Source organism: Spermophilus citellus (genome assembly GCF_964194105.1).
Source record: "Spermophilus citellus genome assembly, chromosome: 9".
Classification (NCBI taxonomy): domain Eukaryota; kingdom Metazoa; phylum Chordata; class Mammalia; order Rodentia; family Sciuridae; genus Spermophilus; species Spermophilus citellus.
The window spans coordinates 25,529,606-25,541,607 of NC_138191.1; the positions used below are offsets into that span (position 1 = coordinate 25,529,606).

General features: G+C 47.8%; 1 protein-coding gene across 1 annotated transcript; it reads right to left on the minus strand.

The window, feature by feature from the left end:
• Nucleotides 1-2,383: 2,383 nt before the first annotated feature.
• LOC308655313 (glutathione S-transferase Mu 2-like) lies at nucleotides 2,384-8,112 on the minus strand. The gene is made up of 8 exons (XM_081305321.1): nucleotides 7,885-8,112; nucleotides 7,500-7,575; nucleotides 6,989-7,053; nucleotides 6,574-6,655; nucleotides 6,374-6,474; nucleotides 5,362-5,457; nucleotides 5,172-5,282; nucleotides 2,384-2,866 (listed from the first exon to the last, which is right to left on the minus strand). Exons 1-8 carry the CDS (start codon nucleotides 7,918-7,920, stop codon nucleotides 2,777-2,779), a joined length of 657 nt encoding a protein of 218 aa, XP_081161447.1. The 5' UTR covers nucleotides 7,921-8,112; the 3' UTR covers nucleotides 2,384-2,776.
• Nucleotides 8,113-12,002: the final 3,890 nt, after the last annotated feature.

A 12,002-nucleotide genomic window follows, 5' to 3' on the forward strand; every position in this document is an offset into this window, starting at 1 on the left:
GAAAATACGTGTATGACCCCATGTCACAGATATAAAGCTGAAGGTATTGAGGGGAAGGAGGAAAAGAGGAAGAGTGAAGGTTGTCCCGCTGTAGAACACCCCTGTATTAAAAAAATCCTCCCTCAGGGGCCCACATAATTCACCTTCAGCCCTATTCACGGCCCAGGGTCTCGGTGCGTCCCCAGTGGAGCACCTGATTGAGCCAAGCCTGGTCCAGATCAGGTATGGCTTTTCCTTTAAACAGAAATCAGGGAGGGGCCCTTAGAAGCCAGGGGCTAACAGGGAGCCCAGCACAGCCTCCACTGGCACTGGGACCTTGAGCAAGTGACTTAAAATGTAAAATAAAATTTCAAATCTAATAAGCAGATTCATATAGTTTTTGTTTTTGTTTGTTTTTCCTGGTACTGGAGATTGAACCCAGGGATACTCTACCACTGATCTACACCCCCAAACCTTTCTAAAAAATTTATTTTAAGAGGGAGGGTCTCACTAAGTTATTGCAGCTGGCCTTAAACTTTCAATCCTCCTGCCTCAGCCTTCTGAGTACTTGGGATTATAGATGAGCACCACCACACCTGGCTTATCTTGTTCTTTTAATTTGAGTTTCTAGATCAGGGATCAGGAAAGAACAGCATGTGTTGTTGTCTGCTTTGTCTCATTATTCATTCATTGTATTTATAAGTCATAGTGTAAATTTAGCATTTTGCGCATTTGAACGGTTCAGTAATTATTATGTACATCCCTAACATTGTGCACCCATCACCACCACCCATCTCCCAAACTCTTTTTGCCTTGTGAAAATGGAAGTTTTACCCACTAAACAATAGCTCCCCATTCCCTTCTTTCCCTAGCCCCTGGAAACCACCATTTTACTTTCCATATCCCAGACTGTGACTATCCTGCCTCCCTCAAAGAAGTGGAATCCTGAAGGTTTGGAATGTTTGTGACTGCTTCATTTCAATTAGCATAATGCACTCAGGTTTATCCATAGTTTATCATGTGTCAAACTTTCTTTCAATACTGAATAATATCCCTTTGTATTTAAAGATCATATTTTGTTTATCCATTCATTTGTAGGCGGACTCATGGTTTGCATCCATATTTTACTGTTATAAATAATGCCACTATAGATATGGGTATACTAATACATATTTGGAAATATGTATTTGAAAAGTTGCTTTGACTTCTTTCGAGTATGTACCCAGAAACGGAATTGGTACATTACAGAGTGCTTCTATTTTTTATGTTTAATTTTTTTGGAAATACCATCGTATTGATTTCTACAGTAGCTATACCATTTTACTTTCCCTCCAAAAGGGAAAAAGTTTTCCAATCACTCTGCAAAATTACCAAACTTATGGCTGTCGTCGTCATCCTAATGTGTGAAAGGGAGACGATCATTGTAGTTTTGACTTACATTTCTCCAGTGATTCGCAAAGTTGAACAATATTTCACGTATTTATTGGCATTTGTGTGTCTTCTCTGGAGAAACATCTATTCGAGTCCTTTGCCCATGTTTGAATTGGCTCTTGGTTTGTCTATCTGCTGCAGTCACCTGAGTTATTAAAGTTCCGTGGGATGCTGCTCTACCTAGTAATTATGTATGGTCTGACCACATGCTTGCTGCTTCATGACCCAGGAAACTAGGCCTGTGCATCTCAGGTCACATTGTTCCAAGGACAGCTAGAACGTCTTCAATGCTGAAGTGGGTGAGAGCTACTGGCTCATACTATAATACCTGCAGAGCTGTAAATCCCAGTACTGGCTACACAGGCAGGCCAAGGCTTCCTCAGAGATAATCCTTTCCAGTTTCCAAATTTCCTGAGCATTGACCATATACCAGACACTGCCAGACATATTAGAAATTAAAAAGTCCAACAAGCCTTGCGCCCTCTCCTCAATGAGCTTGTGACTGAGTGGGGTGACAACAGCCACAACACCAACTACAACACAGTGGGGTGTGTTCATGGAGAACGTCCTGGGAACACAGAGGAGGGCTGTCCAGACCAGGAACACTTCCAGGAGAAGGGTCAGAAGACGGTCACCTGTGGGCTCCTTAGCCCCTTCCCATCAGCCCAGCACCTCTCTGAACCATGACACCCAGCTGCACATGGCCTATGGAGCCTTACTCTCTGCCACATGGATGAGGAACCCTGGCATGGAAGGAGCACCCTTCTATAGGAATCCCATGGTGAGGACCATAGGGACATGGAGAGGGGACAGCAACAAGATTAAGTGACCTCATACCCTGTCTGACCACACAGAGCACCCATCCCCAACACCCCCATGAATCCAGTTCCTGCTGTGGACAACAGAACAAAGAGGCTCTGACCACAGCCACACAGTGAGCCCCGAGGGTTAGAGGCAATGACACAGACACAGAGCATGTGTGGTCCAGGCTTTATTGGGGTCAGACAGGGCTGGGCAGCTGCCATGTTGGGGACCAGAGCCAGCTCACCAGGTAGTACTGGAGTTTGGGGCAGTGCAGGGGAGCATGGACTCAGTCATGCTCCTCCAAGCAGAGCTGAGGACTGTCTGGTTGGATTCAGGGCAGGGATGAGGAAGGGGAAGAGGGGCTTTCCTAAAGAAAAGGGGGAGCTGTAGCTTACAATGGATTTACTGGGTGAGAAGTTGGGCAGAAGAAAGGGGTCTGGCAAGGGCTTGCAGAGGAAAGGGGAACAGGAAGGGTAAAGGAAGAAGACTGAAGCTAGGGGTGCCAGGAACATCAGGGCCAGCAGATGCATTGATGGATCCCACCTCTTCAAATGACAGGGTCCTACTTATTGCTCCACCGGGCCACTTTTAAATACACAGGACTGCGAAGGAATTGGCTGGACTTCATGTAGGTAGATATCTTCTTCAGTCCCTGGGAGTGGGAAAGAAAAGGCAGGATTGGAGATCTGCTGCCTCTTTGAGTTCCAGCAGCCCCAGTGCAGGAACAGGCACTTGAGTTTGTAATGTGGATATGGAAAATCCACCAAGGATTTGAGGTGCAAACAGGGAAAGCAACTTCCTCATTCTCCCAGGGCTACTGGGTGGGGTTGGGCTGAACCCAGCCTGGCTCTGGGCTCTTGCTGCACTCCTCCCTCCCCCACAACCCCCCACTGAGGCCCTGGCACTCCCTATCTGCGCAAACATTCTCCTTTTTTCACCTTTGAGCCTCCTGGCATTTGGGTAATGATAAGGAGGAAGGATCTAGCAGAACAAAGGGGCTGAGAACAAGCCTGTGCAACTTGGCAGAGCCCAGACGTCACCCAGTGACTCAGCAAATCCAGGATGAAGAACGCTAGAGGATCCATTGATAACTGCCCCCCAAGACAGTGTGTGACTCCGGAGGAGGGTGGGAGAGGGAAGCTTCTGATAAATAAATCGTTTCTCAGTGACATGTCAGTGAAACTTCACATTGATCTTCCCGGTGGCAATACAATGAACCCCGTAGGTCAGGTGAGCACTGGACTTTGAGCCTGGAACCTTCCATCCTGCCCTCTAAAAACACTGTTTAATTAAAAACTGTGCACAAAAGGAGCAAGTTCCAGATGTTTGCAACATTTTGCCCACCTGCGCGGTGAAAGTCTGCAAGGACTAAGACATCCCCCAATGTAATCTGTATAAACCATACCTCCCCTGTCTTCAGAGCCATTTTCTACCCAGATAGGGAGCCATCCAGTGCCTAACTCCGCTGCTAAAGAAAAGGCACAGCTGAACCATGAAGTCTGGTCCTGTCCGGGTTATTTGTACTTTCATCACGGTGCAGAGACTTTTTTGGTTATTTTAGCTTACACCCACGAAGAAAGGACTGGCCAGCTGTAACCATTCACCACCTGGATCAGAAAAGCTCAAACTTCTCCAGCTGATACCTGAGCCTGTTTTCACTGTGCCCCAAATTACCCCATCTCCTGCCACAGCAAAACAGGTTGAATGATACTCGGGTGTGCTGTGCACCCACCTTACCAGGAAAAATACCCAGATCACATCTGAAGGATTCCTAGTGTCAGGGCTGCCTGCACACAAGCCAGGCCCAGCTGGCCTCAGGCTGTAGCCCTCTGCTCCCCCGCCACCCTTTGACCCCACAGTTGTGCCAGCTCTTACACAAGCTCCAAGGCCACTCCCAGGAACAGAGCCAGAGCTAATGAGAACCAGCTGGGAAGCAAAGTACATTCTCAGCTGAAGTGGGAGGAGAGAGGAACACAGATCCCAGGATGAAAAACCAGTTGAACTAATGCCTCAAATTCTCAAATCTTTAAAATCTCTAAAAAAAAAAAAAAAGGCTTTGTGGATGACAAACAAGTGGACTCAGGGTAACCCTAATTAGCTGTGGAGTGAGGTCCAGACCACATTCCCTAGCACCCAGCTAGCACCAGGGGCATCTCCTAGTCTGGTGCTTGACATTCCCTGTAGGACTTGGTCCCAGCATGGGGTCATCTTTACAGTCCTACTCTCCAGACATAGCATTAGATACAAAGGAGAATGCCTAGAGAATAAGAGTTAAAGTGAGAGTATGGCACCATTTAAAATAGAACATGTGAGATAATGAAGAGGAAGAAATGATGAAAAGGAGGGCATAGAATACCCACATGGAACAACTGAGGAAAAAAACCCCCAAAGTCCCCCACATGTACTCACCCGGCACTGGTGCTTCCCCAGGTGGCATCTGATGGAGCCAAGCCTGCTGCAGAGCAGCTCTCAACACTGTCTGGGCCTTGCTCTGCCAGTCCCCCAGCCTCACCTCAGCCTCCCACCTCCAGCTGCACACACCCTGCCTCACTCTCCCCCTACACAGCATCCTGGGCTATGAAACCCAGGCTGCATGAGGGCCTGAGGTTGCTCCTTCTGACAGAAGGCAGAACAGCCATCCACCAGGGCCTTAGGAGCCAAGGCTGACAGCCCAGAACAGCCTCCACTGGAACTGGGACCTTGAGCAAAAGACTTCCCCTCTACAGTCCCAGTTTCCATCTCTGTCCAATGTGCCTGGTAATTCTATCTAAAGCCTTGCAGGTTGCTGTGTCAATAAATTAGTCAAAGTAGACGTAACTTTTGAGCACAGGTCCTGGAAAAAATCCAGGCCTCAACACATGCTAGTTGTTCCTTTTGTAACCTCTGAGATATGGAAAGTCTCGTGGAAAACAGGAAGGAAAAGAGGCATTGAAGGGTGAGGAAGAACAGGGCATCACCTCAAAGCGGGACATGAAGTCCTTCAGGTTTGGGAATGCCTCCAGGCACTTGGGTTCAAACAGACGGTGCTGGTCCAGGACATCATAAGTGATGAAATCCACGTAGGTGATCTGCAGAAAGCTGAGGATGAGTGGGCATGAAAATCTCTACCCTGGAAAGAGTGACACCTCCAGACTCCTCCCCTTTTACCTTGTCCCCTGCAAACCAGGGCCGCTTCCCCAGGAACTGTGAGTAGAGCTTCATCTTCTCAGGCAGGGTCTCCAAGAACTCAGGCTTCTTTTTCTCCTGAGGCAGAAATCAGCTGTCACCAGCCTCAGACAGGAGCTTCCTGCCTAAGGGGCTGGCATCAGCAGTGGTGTGCATGGCCCCACCTGCCAGGGCTGAGCACCTGCCATGCACCTGAGCCTGTGTCAGGGTGAGGTTTTCATTCCCTGCAACTCCACTGCTTAGACTTCTATCTGGTAGCATCTCCCATCTCTCAGAGTGATGCAAAGTCAGACAGGAACACAACATGGTCCCTGAAACTGTCACCAGTCGTGGGTCTAGTACATATCCCGTGAGTCAGACTCAGGAGTATATGGCAGGCTATGGACTTGAAGAAGCAAAGTACTAAAAGAGCTCTGAAGATATAACAAAGTTCTACCCAATAGGAGGTTAAAGGATGAAATGCATATCTGAGTAACATGCATAACGTTAAGGAGTGTTTGATGTTGCAAGGAAAGAAGGAAAGTTCGATGGATGACTCTGAGCTGCTTATTGGGAAAGGTTCTGACACCTGCTGGTGTCAAGGACAAAACACGGGGGAAACATGTCTGAAGAGAAGAGTGCATTACATTCCCCCATCTATTACTTCTTGAGTTTTCAATCTCTGTATTCCAGGAGCAGGGAGGTAGTGTGAAGCTATGGAAGGCAGTGGCCACGGCAGAGGTCAAGGTGGAGAGAATCTGAATGCCTGACTCTACTGTATAGAAACTAGATGTCATATTGGAGTCTGGACTGTACCCCAAGAGTGGTAAGAATTGATCCACCAGTGTTTCTATGACAAGATTTCATAGGTTATGAGAGTCAGTCTGTTGGCAAGATAAGAAAGCTTGGAGAAGGAGTACCACTAAGGAATCCAAATGTTGAACTGGACTAATAGAGATGTGAAAGCACAGGTTTAAATCCCCTAAGTCCTGTCTGCTCCAGAACTGTGACTCACAAAGTCAGGGCTGTAGCAGATCACGGCAAGTTGTACACGAGTGTCCATAGCCTGGTTCTCCAAAATGTCCACACGAATCATCTCCTCTTCTGTCTCCCCACCTATGGCCCACACAAGAGGGACACACCTTCAGCCTCCCACCCCAGCCAAGCCAGGGACATGGCCACCATCCCCCCCACCCTGCAGCCAGCCCCACTCACACAGGTTGTGCTTGCGGGCAAGGTAGCGCAGGATGGCGTTGCTCTGGGTGATCCTGTGAGGCCCGTCGATCAAGTAGGGCAGCTGGATGGACAACCAGGGATGGTCAGGTGAGCCACCTAATCCCAGTCCCCCTTCCCTGATTTAGGGCACATGTGAGACCTGGCATTAGTGTGTCTGGCCCATGGTAATCACCACACAAACACACTGTGGAATAAGTGCATGATCTGGGACACAGACCATCACTCAAAGACAGTGTAGACACCCATCCATCAGAGGTGATGTTGGGGCAAAGAGTAACACACAGCAATGAGGTCAGTTGAGGAGAAGCTCTGGCCCTAGAAACTCTACTCTGGACCAAGGAGATGAGACAAAGATGGCTTCACTTTCCCCAACCACCCCATCCTCCCCACCTACATTGGGAAAGTCCAGGCCCAGCTTGAATTTCTCATCCAGCCACTGGCTTCTGTCGTAGTTGGGAGCTGTGGGGGAGAAGATGATGAGAAAGCAAACCTCCCCTGAGTCCAACCCCCCTTCCCCAGCATCCTCCCAAGGGATCAGGGATAAGACCCCTGAGAAGGTGAATGTGAAATCTGAGTCACTCAGCCTCACATTCCTAGATTTGGGTGGGTATAGAGAGGACAATGCTCATAATTACTGTTGGATCCTAAACTACTAAGGCTTACGAAAGGTTCAGGCAAGTCTTAAGGGGAATCCAACCCAGTTGCTCTTGGAGAGGGATCTGGGACTCTGCTGCCAACATCATGCCTTTTCAGACCAAGATGTATCCTCAAATTCAGGAAGCATCAGGCCCTAGGTCCAGCAGGAGGAGGGCTGTAGGCCTGAGCACAAAGTGGCCAGGCATGGTCTCATTGCACCAATCAGCAGGAGGAGCTGGGCAGGGGTCTGAACAGGAGGGTGCCATTACCGTCCCCCATGGTGTATCTCTTCTCCTCATAGCTTGAGTCTGTGTATTCCAGGAGCAGGCGGATGGGGTTAGTAAGCTGGGAGAGATGGTCATGGCAGAGGTTAGAGACAGAAGAACTCATTAATTGCAGGTGAGCCCTCTCCCTACCACCCTACACCTATCACCAGCACTCATGCCAGTGGGGACACACGCACGCACACACACACACACACACACACACACTCACACACACACACAGAGTCTGGCACAGGCCTCCTGTCAGGGACAGGCCGGGGACTCCAGAAAATCCTAAAGAGGATCCATGTTCTAGAACCCACCACCCCAAGCTGATCTGCACAGCCTAGTCCCTCATCCCCATCCCACCTGCCAAAGGACCTTTGCTTACCCCACGGATGTCCCAATAACCCAGTATCATAGGCATGGTGCTGTGTACTGAGCAGGATGGCCTTCAGTTCTGAGAGCCTCTGGCGAGCAGAAAAGTGGGGACTTGTTGTGATCAGTGTTTCTGTTGGTCCGGCCCTACCCCACCTCCTGAATCCTCCAATCACAGACCCCTGAGAGTAAACTGTGGCCCAGCGGAGGGACAAGTAGGATCTAACACCACCCCAGCTATAAAGGTCCGGGACCGGTCTGGACGTGCAGAAATCAAAAGCAGTGTTCTGTTGGCCTGCTGCCCATCCCCACCAGCGGCTCCCTCCTACCCCCTCTGCTGGGTGCACAGGGAGTGGCAGCGTGCTTGGAGACAGACCAGTCAGTGGACTCACAGTGCACTCACAATAGTCACAAGTGCAGTGGTCACAAGTGGTGTGGTGAGAGCCGGGTGGAAGGTCACGTTCTCCAAGGAGCAGACATCTCTCCTGCTTCCTAATGGAAACAGGAGGGGTCCATAGGAGACCCTGGAGGACTCCACACAGGACACAGGTAGGCCAGGGCCAGACCTCAGGTCTCCAGGTCCCTATATTCTGGCCCTGTCCCTGGCTCCTGACTCATGTGTGCTCTTGGTATAAGAGGTGTCTCAAATGGCCTTTGATGTAACTCTGGGATCTGGGACCTGTGGAGCAACTCTCACCAGGACAAGGTCCTATACAAGAACACTGTTCTTCCTCCCAACTTTTCTTCCTTGAAGGCAAGAGACTGTTTCTAAATGAAGAAAAGTGGGACAAATTGCTCTGTGGTCAGTTTTGCCCTGTGTAAAGGATTTCATAAGACACAACAAGAGCATGAAAACAGGAGAGTGCAGCTACAAATGAAATGGGTTTGCATGTTCAAGGGCAAGATTGTCGCTCTGCCGGAAATAAAATTTGTAAATTAGCTAACACTTTGCTGGGATGGCAGGGAGTGACCCCAGCATGTCAGGAAAGGCTTCCCTGACCAAGACAAGGTATGCATTAGGGGTGGAGAAGCTCAGACAGAGGTCGTCTGGATGTCACATGCGCCGCAAGTCTCTGTGAAGAGGGGAGCTCTGAGGCTACCTTACTGGGCTGGCAGAGAGCAAAGCCTGTTGCAAGTGCTGCCTTCACATTCAGGCAGGTTTAGTTCTCCCCTCTCAATCATCAGACTGTGTTCAGGCTCAGTATGCAGTGGCAGGCCCCAAAATGAATTGCCCTGAGGCAGGCCCAGAGTAGGACCATCCCACCAAGTGCAAGTGGACACGTGCATATGCCTGTGCCTACATGTGCCTGTGCCTGTATGTGCATGCATGTAGGCGCGCGCGCGCGCGCACACACACACACACACACACACACACACAGTGACTGGCATTGGGATCTGCTGTATCTCATGACACTTTAAAGGTTTTTACTTTCTCAGTGTTCTACATCTTGACCTAACACTTATCTTGAGATAAAATTCTACAAAAATCCCTGAGAAAATAACTTTTAAATGCTAACATTGATTAGAACCATAATTCTGAAAGACGTGGGATAGACACTGTACATTAGCGTTCATCCATTTGGCCCCTCCTTTTTGAAAATGCACTCGTGGAGATGCCAACACAGAGACGCCCCAGCACTAAGGCCATCCATAAAGTCGACTGCAGTTTGGCTCTTAAGGACTGAAAAGCAGGAGGGAACTGCAGGGGGCCGATTTTGGAAATATAAGACACATTCTAGCATTTTTAAACACTGAGCATAGTGGAGAGGGAGAGAGGTCAAGTGCAGGAGAAGGAGGCCAGGCTGCGGAGGACAGGATTCTGAGGAGCTGAGAAGGTGGAGTCAGAGCACCGAGGCCCTTCAGAGCAGGACAGCTCTGCAGAAGGAGGAGAAGAAGGAGATCAGCAGGCTCCCCAAGGCGGGCCCCAGAGGCCAGGAAGATCACCCCAAGAGGTGGCATGGGTCTCTGAATGGCACTAGGGAGCAGTGGGGATTAGGGACCCTAGAAAGTCATCAGAAGCAAGGATTGTTAGTGGATATGACCTTACAGAAATTCACCCCAATGTTGCCTGGTCCCCTATATGTCCATGTGCTCTGACTGTACAGTGTAGAACAGTTCTAATTGATTAGAGGAACACTGTGGGATAATCAAAGTACATGGGATGAGGCTGGGCATGTTTGTGCATGCCTCTAATCCAAGTAGCTTAGGAGGCTGAGGCAGAAGTATCACAAGTTTAAGACTAGCCTCAGCAACTTGGCAAATCCCTAGCAATTTACCAAATCCCTAGCAACTTACCAAATCCCTAGCAACTTAGCAAAACCCCTTCTCAAATTTAAAAAAATAAAAAGGGCTAGGGATATGTCTCAGTGGTTGAGGGCTTTAGGGCTCAATCCCTGGTATTAAAAATATAAACTTATAAACAAATTAATTATGACATTATTAATGAAAAAAATTTTAAGACTCTTTTCTAATGTCTACGTAGACTTACATAATACAGAAAATACATCATATTTTCTTATCTCAGAAATATAAATAAATATCACCATTCTCAAGATGATACCAAATTAGAATTGAGGAGAATTTCCATTTCTAAGATAACAATAATTAGTTTAAACACACTCAGATATTAAGAAGAAGGAATTAAAACATGATTTAACATAAAAACTGTCAAAAACAAGAAACAATACCAAAGAGAAAAATATTGAAAACTTCGTCAGTATGCTTAGAAAATCAATAGTTGACATTCAGAACGATTAGAATCATTGATAGAGCATTCTTCTAACAAAAACAAAAAGAAAATTTCTAGTTAGTAAATATCAGGGCTAAGAAAAGATTTAAAAATTAATACAAATGACTCCTAAAATTGGTGAAGCATGCTTTCTCTTCTACTCGTAAATATTACAAATAAGTAAAACCAACACAAACATAACCAAGTATGGGCTAAAAGTAAAATGATCTCAATGAAATGATGGTGCATAAGAAAGAAAAATAACCAGGCAAAAGCACATAATATCTAGGAACTCCAATATGAATGCACAATCTTCCTAAAAGGAAACGTGATCCATGAATTGTCACAAACTCCACCCTTGTATGGCATGAGAGACCTGCCCTGGGGTGGTTGCAAAGCCCTGTCCCTCAGTGGTCTGGGTCCACTATCAGGCACTGGCATCTTAGAGAAAGAACATGGTGTTGTGGTCAAGAGCACCCTGTGCCCCTCCCAGCATGCCGGGGAGGGTCACACAGAAAGAAGAAGGTGGGGAGGAGGGAGAGGGGACACAGTGAACAGCTGGGGTACACAGAGTTCTTTGTGTTCTTTTGCAAATTTTCTCAAGTCTGAGACTATATCAAAATAAAAGTTTTAAAAAATTCACCAGGGGATCCATGACACACATACTAATTGAAATAAAAGTTATGTCAAAAAAGGCTCATGTTAGCCAGAAATGGTGGCACATGCCTTTAATCCCAGTGACTCAGGAGACTCCTGCAGAAGGACCAAAGTTCAAGCCAACTTAGCAAGAGCCTAGAGCCTGTATCCCCCCCCCCCCAAAAAAAAGTGAAAGATTTGGCTCAGTACAGAAGCACCTCTGGCCTCAATTCACAGTACAATTAAAACAAAAAAAGAAAAAAAGAAAAAAAAAGGCTCCTCTTGCCTGCAAAAGTGGAATACTGAATTTTTTTTAAAAAAAATCTATTTAATTCTTTATTAAAAGTGCATTCTCCATCCACCACATCACTGCTCTGTAACAAGAGGTGACTATCCCCCCATGGAATTCATGGAGGCTCAAAGATTTCTTCAATTGTCCCAACTAAGAAGCCCTAATAGCCTCTCAAGGTCAGATGTGTAGTTAACACCCTGCAATGCATAGCACAGCACAGAGCCCACGACAAAGAATTATGTGGTCCACACTGGCAGTTGTGCCCAGCTTGAGAAACCCTGGATCAAAAGCCACAACTGGAACAGGGCCCTAGAAATGCTGGCGAGCAGGAAGGAGGCCTGAGTGGCCCTCCCTGGACACCAGCTACAGGGTGCTGCCTGCAGGGAGGAAGTAGGAACAATCTGACCCAGGGGCAGCCCTGTGGCCTCAGGCTGCACATCAGGCAAGAGACAAGGAGGGGGGCGGGGCAGAGAAC